Genomic DNA, 18940 nt, shown 5'->3' with positions numbered 1-18940 from the left:
TTTGCCTACTACTAAAACCAGCTGATGATTGAAGAGCCAAAAATGTTGTTTGCAAACACAATCTCTAGAGGGATAATTAATTCATTCTTCTTCCGTTGCAAAGCAGTTTACCGATATGGTATTATCCCTTTAAAAGGTAGCTGATCAGAGTAGCTGCACATTTTCTATATTACCCTAAACACTCTAGCTATGTTTGAGTTCAAAAACCAGTTCAAGTAAAAATGCTGCCTATCGCATTGTTAGCTAACATGAAAAGCAGGTGCCAATGTTACAAACAGAGATTAAAGGTTCGTTTGCTTTTAAATTTTACATAGCAATTAACGCTACATTTATCTAGACTGAAAAGAAAAAGGCTAAAGGAAAATATATCCACTTCTTTTACTTGACAACGTCACTGCAAACACAATGCAACATGAGCTGCTACAACAAACACCCCTCATAAGCCAAGCAAACATATAACAGCAGCCATGTTCAACCGCAGTTTTGAATTAATGTTATTTATAGAGACAAGGGACAACTCTTCACGTTTGACCGCCACAGTAGGAGAAACTAATCAGCAGTCCAACTCTGCTCAACAATTTCACGTACCCTCCTATTGTACTCACGTTTGTTCTCACTGAACATCCGAGCAGCTTCTGAATTTGCAGGGGAGTTTGGATTTGGATCACAAAGTAATGACTGCAATTAAACAATAATAAAACATTCAATAAAAGTCACCAATGTAGTATAAATAATTGCATCTGCGCCTACATACAAATACCTGGCAAATTTTCACACACGCTTGTACATGTTCATAATGTGCGAGTACGTTAGTGATTGCGCACCTAACTAGTAAAAACTACTTCAGTTTAACAGGTGAGAGTAAAAAATTCTCTACAACCTTTGCGAATGTGAAGATGATATACATTGTTTTAACAATAACCAAAGAATGTAAAAGTATATAGTCATTATAACTACAAATATTGTTAGACATCATGGTTGAAAAAAGTGAATGGCAAAGGATATGTTATTACACAGAGCATGATTAGGATGGACAACTTTATGCATCAGTAAGATGACTGGAAGAAAAATTTATCAGGCTTGTAACAAATTAGAAGTAACGATGACTGACATGAAGTATAAGAAGAAAAAACTCTGCATTAACTTAATAAATACTCCCTCCGTCCCCCATTAAGAAGGGACATAAGTCTTTACACACAGATTAAATAGAAATATATTGTTTTTTCCCATTTTACCAATAATTAATTTTTGAAAGAGGAGGGATAAAAGAGAAATATCATATAAAATGGCAGTAAAAACATGATATGAACTTCATATATGGGACAAGCAAAAATAAAATATTTCCCTTCTTAAATGGGACGGATGGAGTAAATTATGTCTAAAACAAGAAACACATGTTTTGATGCAGGTTATTTTGATAAATATTATTAATTGTCATTTAGTCACCAGATAATTCTACAAGATGACAAAGCAATTTTATTTAACCTGGATTGATGTGAGTATGGCTGCCACATCATATATAGGACTCCATTGATTCTGTAGGATATCCAAACAGATGCTCCCATCTGCATAAACTGAGAAACAGGAAAAAAAAGCAAAACAAAAAAAGAAGGTTTTAGAACCAAAAAGATGATTGTAACACCAAAGGTGAATTTAAATATGAAAGCAAACAATAATTATAGACAATTTAGGCAAAAGGGATCAGCATTAATATGCTGCAAAGAAGATGAGCAGGAAACGTGCAGATTTTGAGATAGCATAATCTTCCATAGACGCAACCCTTAAAGATCATGTTTTCAATGAGCTTAAGATTATAGGTCCAAAACAAAAATTCCACCAAGTATCCACATCTAAATCTCAGTTTGCAATCACCAAATGGATTTTTGTTACTTGCATGACTTCTTTTGCAGATTAGTCAAAATTATACCTACATTATATATTACCAAGTAGCCCTTTATTTTATTACTAATTGACTATTTAACTAAATACTACTATATAACCATTTACTAATGATATTATAAAACTATGATATTTATTTAATTATTAAACATAGAATACAATTGGAATAATGTAATTAATTAATTTGATTTTAATAGGAAATAAACCTATTTGACTTGGATTCAAACAGTGAAAAATAACTATTTATACATCATGTTAGAGACTGAAGTTGACGAAATAAAAAAGACTACGGAAAATTTATTGGAGTAATTTACACAAATACTTCTTTTTTACGTTTCCACCGTGTACACATTACAAATATAAATTTCACACTTTTTTTAAAATAGTTTCATATTATATAGCATATTATAAATAATTCATAAAAAGAGATTTATTTCCTTATTGATTAAAATAGTTTCATATTATATAGCATATCATAAATAATTCATAAAAGAGATTTATTTCCTTATTGATGTGTTGAATTAAGAAACTAGTAATTTTGATTAGAAATAGTAATTAATGAACTTTAATTTATAGAAGGAAAGTAAAAATTAAGGGTTAACTAATTTATTTTTGACCTACAATACTCCTTATTTTATTGAAAAATTATATCAAATAAAAATTTAATTAAAAGTTCCTATTTTAATTGCAAAATACACTAAAATTCATGATTTAATCTAAATTTAGTCCTAAAATTAAAAAAATATAATTTGAAAGTAAATTAATGATACTAATTTTCAATTTTGAGTCATTAAAAGTACAGATGTAAAACATGTATTTTCTATTAAAGTTCTTTCTCATTTAATTATTTATTAAAAATTTACACTATTAATTTGTTTTACAATTGTTTTTTAATTCAATTATTAATATTGACCTATTGCATTACGAGAGCACGTAAAGTAACACTAGTATTAAAAAGGGCAAAAACTATGACATTCTTGCTGAATAGTCTTCTCTATAACAAAATGGAAAACAAAAACACAGAGAAGAGCTATCAGAAAGGTGATAAGCCCAAGAAAAGCAATATCATGTATATGCAGTGCTGATGTACAAGAGATCAATAACATTGGAAATCAAGATGTCAAGGATAATATGGAAGTTATTGTGTTCAACTTACTATTCGGATGGAACATTCTAGAAACAAAACGCACTGTTGGGGGCTTATTTGGATAATCTTCTGTAAACTGAAGAGTCAACTTAAACGTACCTGATCAGCAAAAACAAAATTCAGGTATGAGTTTGCCTGTAATATAACAACCTTAAATGAAATTAAAATTAACACATGAAATATTCAATCTTTAACACAACAATGAACTTCACACAGATGTTGCCATATCCAAATTCTAAATCTACCGACTATAGGAGGCACGTTCTGAAAGACGATAGAAATTAGAAGTGACCAAGTTACTAAAAACAACAAAGAATATTAATATCACTAGCAAATGAAAGTCAATAGCACCGCGAGGTGGAGTAACTTACTTGAGACACTCACAAAAGCAAATTTAGCATTCGTATAACAAAGATAATTAGAATCACTAGCAAATGAAAGTGAGTGTATCTAACTTTAAGACACTCACCAAAACAAAATTAGCATTCATTGTTCACATAGATTAGCACACAAATGAAATCGATAGTACGAAAAGTTTACCTCCATCCCACGGAGTGTCGTCAGGACTGCAAACACAAAAGAGCATAAGCACAAGTGTGTAAAGGGAAAAAGAGTGAAAGAAAGAGAAGAAAATACCCAAAAATAACAGCATTCCAGAGCATTATGTTATTGTCTTGAGGAGCACCACTGATCCCCGCCGGAGGATCTTGCTGCAACCTCTTGAAATCCCTCATCAGTCTCTTCCGAGATGGAGTTGACATCTTCCGCCAACAATCTTCTAATTCTTATTTTGATTCAAACCCTAGATCCATCAACACATGCAATCAATTTCAAATTCAAAAAACAGAAAGAATATAATCAACAAACACTCACTTGTTTTGCCTTGGCGTTGATTGGAACTGATTTTCCCAGGAAACAAACAGGGATTAGATGATAGAAATAGAATTAGATTTTGTGTGCAAAGGAATCGCAGTTTGGGGTCAGCGGTCCCTGTGGCTTTGCTTTCTTTTTCTTTTTCTTTCTTAGGCCAAATTGCATTGCTATCCACAGTACCATCAACATGCCCCACCACCGCCCGTTCATCTATTTATTTATGAACTAGGTAGCACGGAAACGGAAAACGGAAAGAACACGAAATGGACATCCGAAAATAGTATTTTTTTAAATGAATAATATAAAATATGGAAAAAACGTGTAAATAATAAAATTATAAAAATATATTTATAAAATTAAAAATTAAAAATGCTATATATATATATATATATATATATATATATATATATATATCAAATTTTATTTATATATTTATGCTAATTAAAAAAATATTAAACATAACTAAATTTAATAAAAATAAGAAGATAAGTTTTATTGTGGATAACGCGAACAATAAAAAATATGGGTAATTAAATTAAAAAAAATTATTTGTTGAGAATGTTTTAGGTTTTTATAACTCTTTTATTAACGGAAACGGCCAAACATTTCCTTATAAGTGTCTGAGAGTTTTCGGTTTCCGAAACGGGACACGCAACTTCATCGAAGTTTTCGTGCTTCATAGTTTATGAATTATATAGTGGCTTAATATATGATTTCATCCTTCAACTATATCACTTTCTTTTATCACACACTTCAAATATGAACAAAGCATCATTTCACCTCCTCAACTTGGCACAAAATATCGGCTAATAATCAGCCATCCCCCCGACCTTTGCCTCAACCTTCACTAAACCCCTTATACTTTCAAAACGGTTATTAAACCCCCGAATTTATGGCGGCTCCATCCACGGCCCTTCTTACAACAAAAAAACGCAAATTGCGGCGCCGCCACCAATTAAATCATCTTGAACTCCTTTCCCTCGCTACCTGCCCCACGTGGCTCTGTCCTCCTTCAGTTTGCTCTGTCCCTCTCTCACACGCCTATGGATGAGGAATCGTAAATCGGACCAAAAGATCCGGTTCGTGAAACCCCCCCCCCCCCAACTCTTGATTTGCATTTTATTGATTAAATCGATTTAAAAGACATATTTGGAATGTCACATCTCCACATACATGGCAGTTCAGATAATATAATGTTGGAAAGTAAATAATTTGGAAAATGAAAGTCTGAAAATAAACATTCAGGAAGCGCATATGACTCGATCTACACTAGCATGTGGACATGTAGCAGTTACCCTTAAACAAGCATCTAATCCTAGGGTATTTAGCACATAACAGTTAGAGGTGGATTTTATTCCATTTTCCATGCATAAAACTCAAACCGGATGTATATGTGGAATTGATTTTAATTTTGTCATCTTGAATTCTTATACAACCATTAATTACATTTTTATGACAGTTCTAAAAATTTCTATGTGCTTTGATTAATTTAAAGCTAATTTAGCGTGATTATCTAATTAAACTTGTCAATATGGATTTTGACATACATTCAAAGCGTTTAAACATTATTCACATGCCCATGTACAATTGATATACATATAAGGTTAGTAATACTTTTAAACCTTTTTTCTAGAGTGTCTAGAAGTTGTATGTTGTATGTCTGTCTGTACAATCGGATTCAGGATCTGGGCAGAGCGCGAAATTTGTGTTGGGTTTTCTAGTTTCATAACGCAATAGAATTTCAAAAAATTTGTCAAAATCCAAGTAAGATCCATGTAATTTGAATAGAAAGACAGGTTGTATAATTAAAACTTACTTGAATATCGAATTCAATCAGCAATGTATGAAGGAAGAGAGGTGGTTCACTTTGGTGATACCTTGCCTCGGATCAGAAACACCTATAAAAGAACGCGTCCTCTACGAATATCCACACGAACATACCTTTGCCAAAACTAGTGCTTGTGTGTTAGCACTATTGCTTCACCAAGCAATTACGAATTCAATGATTTAAGAATTTCGTATGCCTCAATCCTATTTCTAAGTGTGTATTTATAGGCATACAACAATACTAGGTTTGAGTCAAATACGTGTATTTAAATCTTATTGTAACACTGCATATTTGATAACTCTATAAGTTGATATTTATCAAAATTCTTGATGAAATATATACTTAATTAATTATCTTTAAAAGATAATACCTTAAAGATAACCATTATATCTAATATCAAAATTCACTTAATCAATAGTTATTTGTATTTAAAAATAACATTTATGTTTCAATAATAACTAATAATTAAATCTAGTTATAATATAATTTTAATTAAGACAGCTCTTTATTTTAAAATAAAATAACTATATGTATTCGAAATATATCTTATATATTTATTTATCACATTATTTTCTCGGGCTTATAAAACCCATACATGTTTTGGGCCCGTTCTTAGTGTGCGACTATGTAGGTTCATACAACGTTGACAGTAGGCTCGAAATCCCTATTTCGACCCACAAGTCATTAATGGCCTCTAACAAGACATTATGACAACCCAAGTTATATGAATATCGATTATCCGATTTAACCATTTACAATAATATTTTAATCCATTTGTTTCATGATATCCTGATTGAATATAAGGCATAATACTGTCATCCTTATAACATTCAATCATTGGTTTTCTGATTCCAAGTAGACTAAAAATGATAACTATTTATCAATTTATTTAGTATGGTCATGCATTTCTTCAGTCTATCTTTTTCAAGGGGCCCATATATATCTTATTCGAATAAATGAGGGAAAAATGTCTTCTTAGTCACTCATATTTCTCACATAGTTATTTTCATATCCAATGACAATCTATTCCATTATCCTGTTAAAGATAATGTAAGATTATATCAAAATGTGAAATAGCTATGTAAAATACATGATGATTTCAAGGTCAAAGAATTATACTAATAGAAATGTAATGAAAATTACTTATGATAATGATATATGCAGTATTCTCAAGATGGGTCATCCAGTGCCTTATTTCTCAAATAGCACCTATGATTTGACTTAATACCTCATATACATGATTAGTAAAACATAATCATCAGTCAACATCATACTAGTCTCAATGTTCTATTAAGACTAGGGATAAATAGAATATAATTATTTATTAAACCTAAGCATTCTACTATTTAGTCATATACTTGATGATCTTAGAAAGAATTAACCATTCAAGTATTTTAATTATAATATAAAATGATAATAAAAGTGCTAATTAATCAATAACAAAAAGATAAAGTTAATACATGGTCAAACATGATTGACCTAGTGTATATCACTAACAATTTGCTCTTTTGCTCGATATGAAGCCATTTTTCTAAACCGGAGTCGATTCCAAGTTCAAATAAACCGCAGATCTGGTTTGGAAGTTGTTGGTTCGACGAGTTTGGGCTTTGAAGACCATGATGACATGGACGATCCAATGGTTCTGGTGTGTCAAGCAAATCTGACTAAGATTTTGTTTGAAAAATTACAGAAAATAAACCTACAACTAATTACAAATTCGTAGACTCAAACGGGGCCCAATGGCCAAATTCTAAGCTCAAACGAGCCTGAAAACACAAAAACAAGAATCTAAACTAGAATCGAAGATTTGGAAGGGTCTGGAAATGACAAAACGACGGAGCCAGAGGGAATGGCGGTGGCGCCGCTAAAGAGTGGCGGCAGCGCCACCAACTCCAGGTCCAAACTAGTTCAGGATTCCCCCGAAAAACATGCAAAAAATGTCAAAACGTGTGGTTAAAGATCTATAAATTAATATATTCGAAATATATCATAAAAATAGACAAAAATATCCAAAAACATGTTTCTAGAATGGAAATCGTGGCACTATGGCAATTTCAGGGCAAGAACGATAAAAACTGCTAACATACATCCTTATAATTGGAAATCAAACAACAAGCATGAATGATAAATAAAAAAAATGATATAGAGACTAACTATGGGTGCTCAGAATACCGTCTTGAGTCCTGGGGTCGTTTTTTGGAATTCCAATAAAGAATTAAGCTCTAGATCGAAGTGCAATAGTGCGTTCGTGATTGATTAAAGCGTAATAACTTTATTTGTTGTGTAAAATTGATTGTGATTTGTGTTTGGGGAGTGTGTATGGTTCGGCCAAGCTAGGTCAAATTAAGGTTTGTTGTGTTTTGATTATGTGTTGTGTTAATTAATATTTGTCCCTCTCTTTTTTAATTAGTTATAAGGTTGTTTATATAGATATTAGGGTCAGGTTTAGGTTTTCTAGTGTCTAAGGTAAGTTAGGGGTGCATGGTAAGTGTATCAATTAGTTTTAATGTCTATTTAGGGTAATGTTTGATTAAAGTTCGTATTAATGAGTATATTCTTTGAAAAGGGTGTCAAAAACGTTATATAGTGTCTGAAAGTATCAAAAAGGGCTTCCATGGCGACTAGGGTTTGGGTTTGGTCAATTTAACGCGCCAAATCTACAAATTGGCCCATAAAATTCTATGGAATTGTAATTAGTCCAATTTCTTTGGCTTTTATCACAATTCCTTTGTACTTTTACTGGATATTTACGGAAAACTACGTTTCAATCCTTCAAATTTGCCACTGTGCTGATCTAGTCCGCTTGAATTCAAACAAGGGGATTGTTAACTCGTCACCTGGACGGGTGTCTGTAGAAATCATCATCGAATGCTTCAGTCTCTTATCATTTTTCTACTCGTCCGGAAAATAGGTGTTTATATTTGGCCCCTTCTTTGATAGGAATTGACATAATAGGTCAATTCTTATCAATGAACGAGACTCACCGTTCAACAAACAGCAAAGATATTATCCATCACTGCAGATATTCTTTGATGGTTTGGTAATGCTCTAGTGTCACGACCCAAAATATTGAGCCGCAACCGGCGCTAGGGAACGGGAGTGGTAGCTCCGGAACCCGTAGCAAGCCTTAAATCACTATTAATTTTTCATTTTATAATAAACAAATCACAATAAACAACGGAAGCAAATATATAACATATATAACACATTTACACTAACTGTTCAAAAACCTCGCGGGCTCTAGTTACCGTACCTTGTACGAACTGGCCTCGCGGTACTACATACATCAGTTAGTGTCTCAAGCTTATCACCGGCATATGGTGCCGTGAACAAACATATTATACGTAGTCTATCAAAACATATAAACAAGACAGCAAGTGAAATGCACAATCAAAAATGTACTGCTGTCTAGGCTACGACTCTGTCAACACGGGACCACTACTGCAGCATTCACAGAAGTCAGATACTAAACATATACAACTGATTTCTGGACTTCAAAATTGGCCTCTAGCTAGGTCCACATACTAAGTACCTGAAAGACATCAAAGGTGAGGGGTCAGTATTTGGGAAAATACTGAGTGAGTTTGCATTTACTAACGGTATTATTATAAAAACATAGCATCGCATCTCAATAAAACAGTAATATAAAACATATAAACAGGTATTTGATCCGTACGAAACTAATATCCTAGCATGCGACACATTTCTCGAATAATCATTATCATTCAACCCAATCGTAAATATCAATCGCGAGTCTAACTCGCTGGTGGCCCAGCCACTAGATACGGGGACTCCAGACTACACCGTAGCCGAGTACTCACTCGTATCAAAAACCCAATCGTAAATATCAATCGCGAGTCTAACTCGCTGGTGGCCCAGCCACATAAATTTTATAATCATCAACAGCTCCCAGCTGTGTCAAGTCATTTCTCAAATGCAAATATACTAGACTGACTCGATACTGGTGATCACACAGCCTATTGACACCCAATAGGTAGCTAGTTTCTTCGGATCGCATACTAGTTCTCGTATATAAAAATTAATAAAGCATATAACATTTCAATCAATTATATATAATGCGATGCGTGTAAACAGTATATATATATATATATCTATACAAAATAACTTTATATGTATAATACACGAAAGTAAAGTGCAACTCACAGTGACCGCAATCCAATCACAAATATGGTCGATGAAATGATATGCCCTCGCTATCCCACGTCTACTGACCTCTCTGCTCTGACACGTCTGATAAATAATTAACATTTAATGATTAGACGTGAATCTCGTATTCCTATACGTATAATACTTTTAAGTTTTAGGGTTTAGTTTCATTCCGATGAAGTTTTAAGGAGTTTTCAAGGCAATGTGCAGGTGCTGCCTGCACACTGACACTGTTTAGTAAAACGACGATCTCTCCCAATTGAACCGTTGGATCGACATGAAATTTGACAGACGCGTTCCTAAGAGGCAAATCTATAAACTGACCGTTGGGATTTTGAATCTGCCAAGTTTAGGGTAGTGTGCGAACGCACACCCTAAATTTCAAGGAGTGTGCGAACGCACACTCAATGTGTGCGAACGCACACTCGTGACAGCCCCCGGAAAGTCGTTTTCCGGGGCTTTTCAACCATCCCGACATGCTAAAAACCTTCAAACACGCCAAACCCATATTTCCGTTTACACCAAAACGCTAAAACGATTCTAAAAACGTCAAATTCCTAATCCTTAACTTTAAAACATAAAACAGCCCTCTTTTTCACAATTTTAACATCCATTCTTGAAGAATTACCTTAAAACAGAATTTGAGATTGATAGAGGACGAGATTCTGAAGAGATTGCCGCGAAAATCACTCGAATCGGACGTCGAACGGAGAAACGGCGGCGAAACGATCGTGGTCGAGGGTTTTCGACGTTCTGGAGCTTTCTCTTCTTCTGATCTCTTCTTTCATATTTCATTTCTTATATAATTTGGCTAAAGTTCCACTTTGATCCTTGTTCTTTTTGTTTACTATCATTTATCCTTTAAACTTTTCTTTTATTCGATTTAGTCCATAACTAAATCGATTAACTCTTAAATTATTACCGTTACGTATTATTTATATCCGATAAATAATACTATAAATAATACGAAGCTCGATATTAATATTTTCCGTCAAAATCTTCAAATTTCCATTTTCGACACAAAGTGGCTAAATTACCACTTTGGACCCTGTATTTTATTTTGGACTTTTCTTGACATTTTTCCTTTTAATTCCAATTCTAACTTTAGAATTGAAATATAACCTTAATTTTCTCATAGTTAATTTCTCAAAACCGACCTACTTGAAACTTATTTACTTTATCTTTTCAGAAATTCTTCTGATATCACCACTCTGGCGAATCAAAACTGGACACGTGGTCCAATTAGCTAATTAAATATTTTGGGGTATTACATTCTTCCCCACTTATAAAAATTCGTCCTCGAATTTTCATAAATCTTGTTGGGATCTTAACTTATCCTTACAGTTTCCTTGACGTCCATTAATACGTTTTGATCACAGCTTTTCCTTTTACTTAACTCTTAGTTTTCCATGCACAGCTATAACTTCATACTTGTTGCTAATCGATTGTCTATTCAACTCTTAATAGTGGCTTGCTGTTACATCGTTGAGAATTCTCTTACTGGTACCTTCGTCTCATCTGTTATCTTTTCCGAGATAGAATGGTCCTTGGACGTATTCTTGATGTCATAGTCCTTACATCATTGCCACCTAGTTGTCACTAATCATAATCTAATGTTTTCTCGTTTCATCATTTCATTCTTAGTAGCCATAGGGTTGCTACTCGTCTCCTTTATACGTGAATGGTCACGACGTGTCAATTTCATCTTAATGACGTACTTACTTTATGCGTATTCCTATGAATATTTTCTCTCGTAATCATAACCCGCAGTTATGATCTTTACTATCGTCTGTAATTATCACTTTCCTTTCTTAACTGGTTTTTATCATTTCTCACTCCTTTCTATCATTGTCTGACACTTTATTCTTCATTAACCAATCTTTCTCAACTTGCATTATATTAAATACTTTCACTTTCTCTTAACGTAGCTAAACTTGATACTCTTTTCACTATCTTCCATTTCTCTTTCCTTTGCTCCTTTAATCTATCGTGAACTTCACGTCGTTCTGTTGGTCGTGATCCTTCATCCTTTACTATTGTCTTAAACGTTTCATTTCACGTTACTTTTAATCGTATGGCTTGTACAGTTGCCTTTGTTACTAATACTATTCGTATTCTTATCCTTTTCACTTCCCTCTCATTACCCTTTTGAGGTACGTCTCGAGTCTTTTATTGACTTTCCAGTCAAAGTTGTCTTACCTTTGTGTTACCGTTCCTTTATGATGATCTCGTAAGAATCTTATATGTTTCTTTAACATTTAACTATTTCAAGAATCCTTATCGTTAGTTAGCCTTCGCTTAACTTCATCCTTACCTTTAATGTTTAACAAATTCATTAGATCCTTAATAACTTATTTACTTTCTTTATCGTTATTTTTCCTTACTGTATAAACAACTTTCTCTTGTATCTTACACTTCTTCTTCTTACTCTCGAATAGCTTCACAACATTGTTCTCACTTTTCAAGGTATCCTCTTGGCACTGACTACGATCATTTCTTAGTTTGTCTTTACTCTGGCTCTCATCTTCCTCTTGAAGTGTTTCCGACTATTCCTAGTGTATAAGTTATACTTAACCTTATAAATTCCAAAATTAGGGAATAGTTTCGATTTTGTTGTCCTATACACCTTATGCTTCTTTAGCACTTATAACATGGTTCTCATTGTCTTTAAATAACTTAATTTTTCTGTACTAGCATCATTTCTCTTTCTTGTGACATCACGACTCCTTAAATACAGTTCACTCCTATCTGTTTAATAGCAATGAAGTATCATCTTATCCTTTACTTACTGTATTTATTACGTCTTTTCTCCGTTTATAATAGCTCCATTATTATTGTTCTATTCTGATGATCCTTCTGACGTATTTCTAGAACTTTCTCCTCTATTCATCTTACTAAATCTTAAGGGTATATGAGTTTCCTCATTATACTTTCTTTCATATAATCCACAATTCTTACATTTACTGACACGTATGCCTATACGTGTGCCTTTCTCCTTATACTAGAATTTTACAATTTAACTTTTCTCCTTTCAGTTAACGCAATCTATAGCTCTTAATGTTGATATTAGTGACTTCACTTAATATCAGTCATATAGCATCATTATCTCTCTTGATCTATCAAATTTCTAACTTTCATATCTTGCAAAATCACCTTCACATTTTGCAAAATCGTCTGCTTCATCATTTCGTATCCTTTCTCTTTCTACTTATGTATCTTCGAACACTGATATTGATAAAGTTATATCCTTTAAATATCATTTCATGTTCATCACTCATATTATCGTCTTCTCGTCCCTTATACTTTCAATTTCCTTTCTCTAGTATATTTCTCGTTCGCTACGTTACTTATTTCACCATAGGAATAATCCTTATACTCTTCATCCTTGCGTATTTGTTACGTTTCTTTCGTCTAACATGACTCTCCGTCATTTCATCCTTTATTTTATCATAAGGATAATTACTATATCCTTAAATATTGCCAGCGCATTGCATCTTGACTGCGTTCGCTCTCCGGCAATAACTCCTCGTTCACATTTCACTGTAGCTCCCTTAACATTATTGCAATTATCATTAACAGGGCTTTATTCTGTTATTGGGATTTGCTTTTAAATTTTATTCTTATTTACTAAGAACATTTTATTATTCGTCGCAGAGTTTCACATCTGAGTTCACTTACTAACATAAGATTTCAAAACATTCTTTGGCTGGCCAGCTCTTTTAAATCACTTTTCATAAATCGTTTGAAATCATTAGTACAATTGTAGCTCAGAGTGATGACACCTCTCATCACCAAAGAGTTGCTCGAAATCGCATTTTCTTTATCATTGTAAAGATATGATGCGTGATCTATATTTTGAAAAATCATTTCCTTATGCATTCCTATCATGATTATGCAATGTCATATGCGATGTCTGAGCACAATCGTACTTTGAAAAATCTTAAAAATTCTTTATACTTTTCATAAAACATAAGTTTACTCCAGATTGTACACTCTGCGACTATTAACGGCTTTCTCTATTATTATTGGGTACATTTTAAATTTTTGTATTGCTGTCACCTTCTGTCATTTTCCTAACTATTCTCCTATCACATCAATTCTTTCTCCATATCTCCGATAACTTAATTTAATTCAACATTTTCTACTGCTGTAATCACCACAACCACTTCTTTAACACTCTGTACCATGTCCTATACAAACGCAGGTACCGATGTTTCACATCGATTCCCTGTTGGTAACCCATCTCTTTCTTCACCACTTCTAGAACGTAATACAGGAATTACGTTCGCGATAAATGTATTATTTATCGTTTATTATATTATTGTTTTTGTAAATTATGTTTATATATTCATTTTTTAAGCACGTGTTTGTCAATATCGCTTCCTATAGGCCCTACCTATCTGAGGTATTATCCTATAGGTACATTCTACTCGTTATGCTCTATCATGCATGCAGTAAACATATACACAACAATGCAACATATAAACACAAATACTCAAAGCATATTAATCATTTATACCTAAGGGTGCCTGATGTGGAACGCTAGGTTTCCTAATAACTATTCCAGTGTATCGACCCTTAACTCTTCTACTGGAGTTGCCTCCACCTCTATGCACGGAGTGGGGGTTAGTCCTAATACCAGAGGATCGACTAGTATAACCTGGATAGAACGCACGTCTGAAAAAGTAGGGTCGAACAGGATTGCCATCCCACTCGCGGTCAGCCTCGATCTTACGGGCCATCATAGTGAGCGTCCCAAAGTGCTCGTGAACATACTCATATAGCTCATCAAATTCGAGTCTCAAACCCCTAATTTATCTACGGTTAATCGTCCTATTATTTTCATTAAGGTCTGGAACTCTTTTGTCCACGCGCAGAAAGTCAGAGGAATACAGTCCCACTGGTAGTATTCCTCTAGAAAAGGAGCGCATTTGCCTCCTAACCTGATTCAAAACCACTTGTGCCTGGCCATATACTAGCCCTCTATTTTCTCTCAAATTGCGGTACCTCCGCACATTGGACCAGAAATGTTCACTTCGGTACTCCTCAATGTCTGACCCGTCTAACAACTCTTCTTCTTTTAAGTCCTCCTCAGGATTCTCCTCATTTTCGACGTTCTGGAGCTTTCTCTTCTTCTGATCTCTTCTTTCATATTTCATTTCTTATATAATTTGGCTAAAGTGCCACTTTGATCCTTGTTCTTTTTGTTTACTATCATTTATCCTTTAAACTTTTCTTTTATTCGATTTAGTCCATAACTAAATCGATAAACTCTTAAATTATTACTGTTACGTATTATTTATATCCGATAAATAATACGAAGCTCGATATTAATACTTTCCGTCAAAATCTTCAAATTTCCATTTTCGACACAAAGTGGCTAAATTACCACTTTGGTCCCTGTATTTTATTTTGGACTTTTCTTGACATTTTTCCTTTTAATTCCAATTCTAACTTTAGAATTGAAATATAACTTTAATTTTCTCATAGTTAATTTCTCAAAACCGACCTACTTGAAACTTATTTACTTTATCTTTTCAGAAATTCTTCTGATATCACCACTCTGGCGAATCAAAACTGGACACGTGGTCCAATTAGCTAATTAAATATTTTGGGGTATTACATCTAGTCTGAGCATTACTGATTCAGGTGCATGATTTGATTCCATGCCCCCTGTTCTAGTTTACTCTGTATATGTTTGAGAGTAATACTTCTCAATTGGCCTGAAGATCGTTTATTGGATCCAAAATGCATGTTGTCGCCCTGTGGAATGGAGCTATAAACCTTTAGTCGTCTTTAGGATGGTCAAATGGCTTGAACCTCTAGTAATTATCATGTCCAGTACTTCTTAGATTTGTAGAAGGGACAACATTCCCTCGGCCATCTCATGGGCCATCCCATTGCATGGATGCCTGGTAATTATTATGTCGGTACCTCCTAGGTTTGTAGAGGGGATAACATCCCTTTGGACATCCCAAGGGCCATCATATTGCATGGATGCCTATATTCCATAATTATTCCATAATTATCATAAATATCTGAAGTTTATTTGAATTATTGTAGACAATATATGTGATGTCTTCTTGACAACAAGATTCTCCTCTATCCGGAGTCTTGCATGTATGCCCCAGTAATAGCAAACACTCTCCCTTGTCTGCAGCTGCTAAAATGTTGGACATCAAATGTCGACATAATGGGTCAGTAGCTTTATTAGATGATGTGATCGAATTTATAAAAGAGCTGCTCCCAGAGGACAACAAGATGCTAAAGAACTTTGCTGAAATAAAGAAGATGGTTAGAGGTCTGGGCTGCCGGTTGAAGTTATCGATTGTTGTTTCCGCAACTGCATGATTTACTGGGGGTCAGACGCGGAGTTAACGCGATGCAAAATTTGCGATCACGAACGGTGGGAACTGCCCCCTAAAGGAAATTCTGTGAAAAGACGAGTGAACGTGCCTTATAGGGAAATGTTTTATTTTCCTATAACTCCGAGACTGCAGAGGTTGTACGCTTCTAAAGCCACCGCCAAGCATATGACGTGGCATGCAGAACACGAGATGATTGATGGTAAGATGTGGCACCCGTCAAACTCCCCGGCGTGGAAACATTTCAGTGAATTGCATACAGAGTTTGCGGAAGAAGTTTGAAATATCAGACTAGGCCTGTGTACTGATGGGTTTCAACCATTTAGGGCCTTCGGGCAACAATATTCATCATGGCCAGCAATTTTGACACCCTACAATCTCCCTCCAGGGATCTGTATGAAAGATGAGTTCATATTTTTAACTATTATTGTCCCTGGGCCTCGAATTCCTAAACACCAAATGGATATTTTCCTGTAGCCGTTGATAGCTAAGCTGAACCAACTGTGGAAATTTGGAGTCCAGACATTCGACGTTCATAGGCAATAGAATTTCCAAATGAAAGCGGCACATATATGTACAATTAATGATTTTCCCGCTTATTCCATGTTGTCTGGCTGGAGAACATATGGGAGACTAGCTTGCCCACATTGCATGGAAAATACGGATGCTTTCAAGCTTAAAGGGAGTAGAAAACAGTCGTGTTTTGATTGCCACAAAAAGTTCTTGCTTCGTGGTCATCTGTACCGTCGTAATACTATTGATTTACGAAAAGGAAAAAGCATAAACAAAGTATTCGGACAGCCGAAAACCGGAGAAGAATTGTTGGTAGAGGTGGACAGTCTAGGGTTTATGAAGGCATATGAAATTGAGGCTCAGACAAATAATGCGGCAAAGTCGACAGATTATGGTTGGAATAAAAAAAGCATCTTATGGGATTTGCCGTATTGGAAAACGAATCTCATTCGTCACAATCTCGATGTCATGCACATTGAGAAAAACGTATTCGATAACATTTTCAATACTGTACTAAATGTTCCCGGGAAAACAAAAGACCATACAAAATCTAGAGAAAAGTTGAATGGCATATGTGATCGGCCTGAGTTAGCAAAAGATCTGGTTACTGGGAGATTTTCTAAGGCGAAGTATGCTTTGGACAGGGACAAAAAAAGGCTTTACTTGAGTGGATTAAGTTAATAAAGTTTCCAAATGGCTACGCGTCCAACTTGTCCAGATGTGTCGATACAATCGGTCTAAAAATGCATGGAATGAAAAGTCACGACAGCCACATTATTATGCAAAGACTTCTGCCAATCGCTCTCCAAGAGCTATTACCGAAGGAAGTGTACCGAGCTGAGTATCTTCTTTCGTGAGTTAACCTCCATGTCTCTAACAGAGAAAGATCTATATCGTATGAGGCTGGAAATCCCAAAGATATTGTGCAAGCTAGAACGTATTTTTCCGCCCAGCGTTTTTGACTCCATGGAACATTTACCCGTATTTCCTCCAAATACTACCTTATAAGACTCTACATCTTGTAGAAGTTTATTAGTTATTTGCTTTGAAATAAATTGAATGAACTCTTTTTATTTATAATTATAATTTCTAAAAAGCAATTCTTCCAAACCTTAATTAAGCACCAAAGGCTGCTTCCGCTTGTTGGCCCATAAGTACTGAGGAACTTAGCTTGCATCAGTTAATTCTACTCCATTTTAGACGATTATGTCTCGCGATCTGGAAAGATTTGTAAATGTAGAGAAGAGATTGCCCACCAGACCTGTACTTGTGCTATCGAAAAGCCAATGCCAAATTTCTTCCAATGCAAAAATGATGACAGGATTTGAACCCGTGACATTTTGTACCCAATGATTTTGTTCCTTCGGGGTATCAGCAGGCTTGGCTCCCAAAAAAAAACGTATCGCCTAATTCCTACAATCCGGCATGATATTTATATAAGTGAAATTATTAGACAAGTTTGTAGAATGGAAGAGTACATCTACCGTACGAAGCTATGATGGTAGGGCTGGTTCAGTATCACAAAATTTGCAACTTATTACTTTTCAGAAGGTGACCCAATGATACCTGAGCAGCTGCAAAGGAATGAAGTTTGTGACATTGAAGTCGACGACGATGTTGACAGACTATCTATTTTCAAGCCGCACGGGCAATCAGTGGGTGCTTGCCGCAAGAGATATTTTAAAGATGCTGAGGTTGTTGCTGCCCGGACATATATTCAGTTGAATTGTTCAGAAATTGAAAATTACATAGAGTAAGCTTTAATACAATTGTCAATGTAATTAACAATAATGATTCAGCTTCTAATTATTGTTTTCTTCTTAACTAAAGGGTTTTCGAAGGCGATGTTGCGCAGAGGAAACCCCAAAATCAGTACCTCGCAAATTAAAGCAAAGTTCGAGAGTGACTTTGCCTACTGGTTTTAACAATATGTAAGTATTTTACAAAATATATTTCAATTCTTTCGATAAAAAGTTCCGATTTATAATACACTTTTATGCTATAGGTTCAAGATCCAACTGTCTGTACCAATCCCTTCATTCTTAGTCTCGCTAAAGGACCTCTTAGATCAGTCAGAACATTTAAGGGGTACCGTGTAAACAGATTCAAGTTTCAGACTCAAGCTTATGGGGACGAACAACTTACGAT

At 34.6% G+C, this 18940-nt stretch overlaps 1 protein-coding gene across 1 annotated transcript; it reads right to left on the bottom strand.

The window, feature by feature from the left end:
• Nucleotides 1–266: 266 nt before the first annotated feature.
• Nucleotides 267–4105, bottom strand: LOC126688369 (ubiquitin-conjugating enzyme E2 2-like). Its single transcript, XM_050383034.2, has 6 exons — nucleotides 3920–4105; nucleotides 3683–3848; nucleotides 3587–3612; nucleotides 3056–3145; nucleotides 1486–1574; nucleotides 267–678 (listed from the first exon to the last, which is right to left on the bottom strand). The coding sequence occupies exons 2-6, from the start codon at nucleotides 3805–3807 to the stop codon at nucleotides 550–552; spliced, it is 459 nt and encodes a 152-aa protein (XP_050238991.1). The 5' UTR covers nucleotides 3808–3848; nucleotides 3920–4105; the 3' UTR covers nucleotides 267–549.
• Nucleotides 4106–18940: the final 14835 nt, after the last annotated feature.

This window comes from Mercurialis annua, linkage group LG6 (genome assembly GCF_937616625.2).
Source record: "Mercurialis annua linkage group LG6, ddMerAnnu1.2, whole genome shotgun sequence".
NCBI lineage: Eukaryota > Viridiplantae > Streptophyta > Magnoliopsida > Malpighiales > Euphorbiaceae > Mercurialis > Mercurialis annua.
The sequence above is the reverse complement of the archived record's forward strand: the minus strand, read 5'-3'. Positions and strand labels throughout refer to the sequence as shown.

Bases quoted from the DNA above. Each gene is read 5' to 3' on its own strand.
- LOC126688369 (XM_050383034.2), bottom strand. From the start codon at position 3,807: ATGTCAACTCCATCTCGGAAGAGACTGATGAGGGATTTCAAGAGGTTG. The intron at 3,613-3,682 runs GTATTTTCTTCT...TTGTGTTTGCAG, and splicing joins TGGAATGCTGTTATTTTTGG to TCCTGACGACACTCCGTGGG. The intron at 3,146-3,586 runs GTAAACTTTTCG...TTTGCTGATCAG, and splicing joins CGACACTCCGTGGGATGGAG to GTACGTTTAAGTTGACTCTT.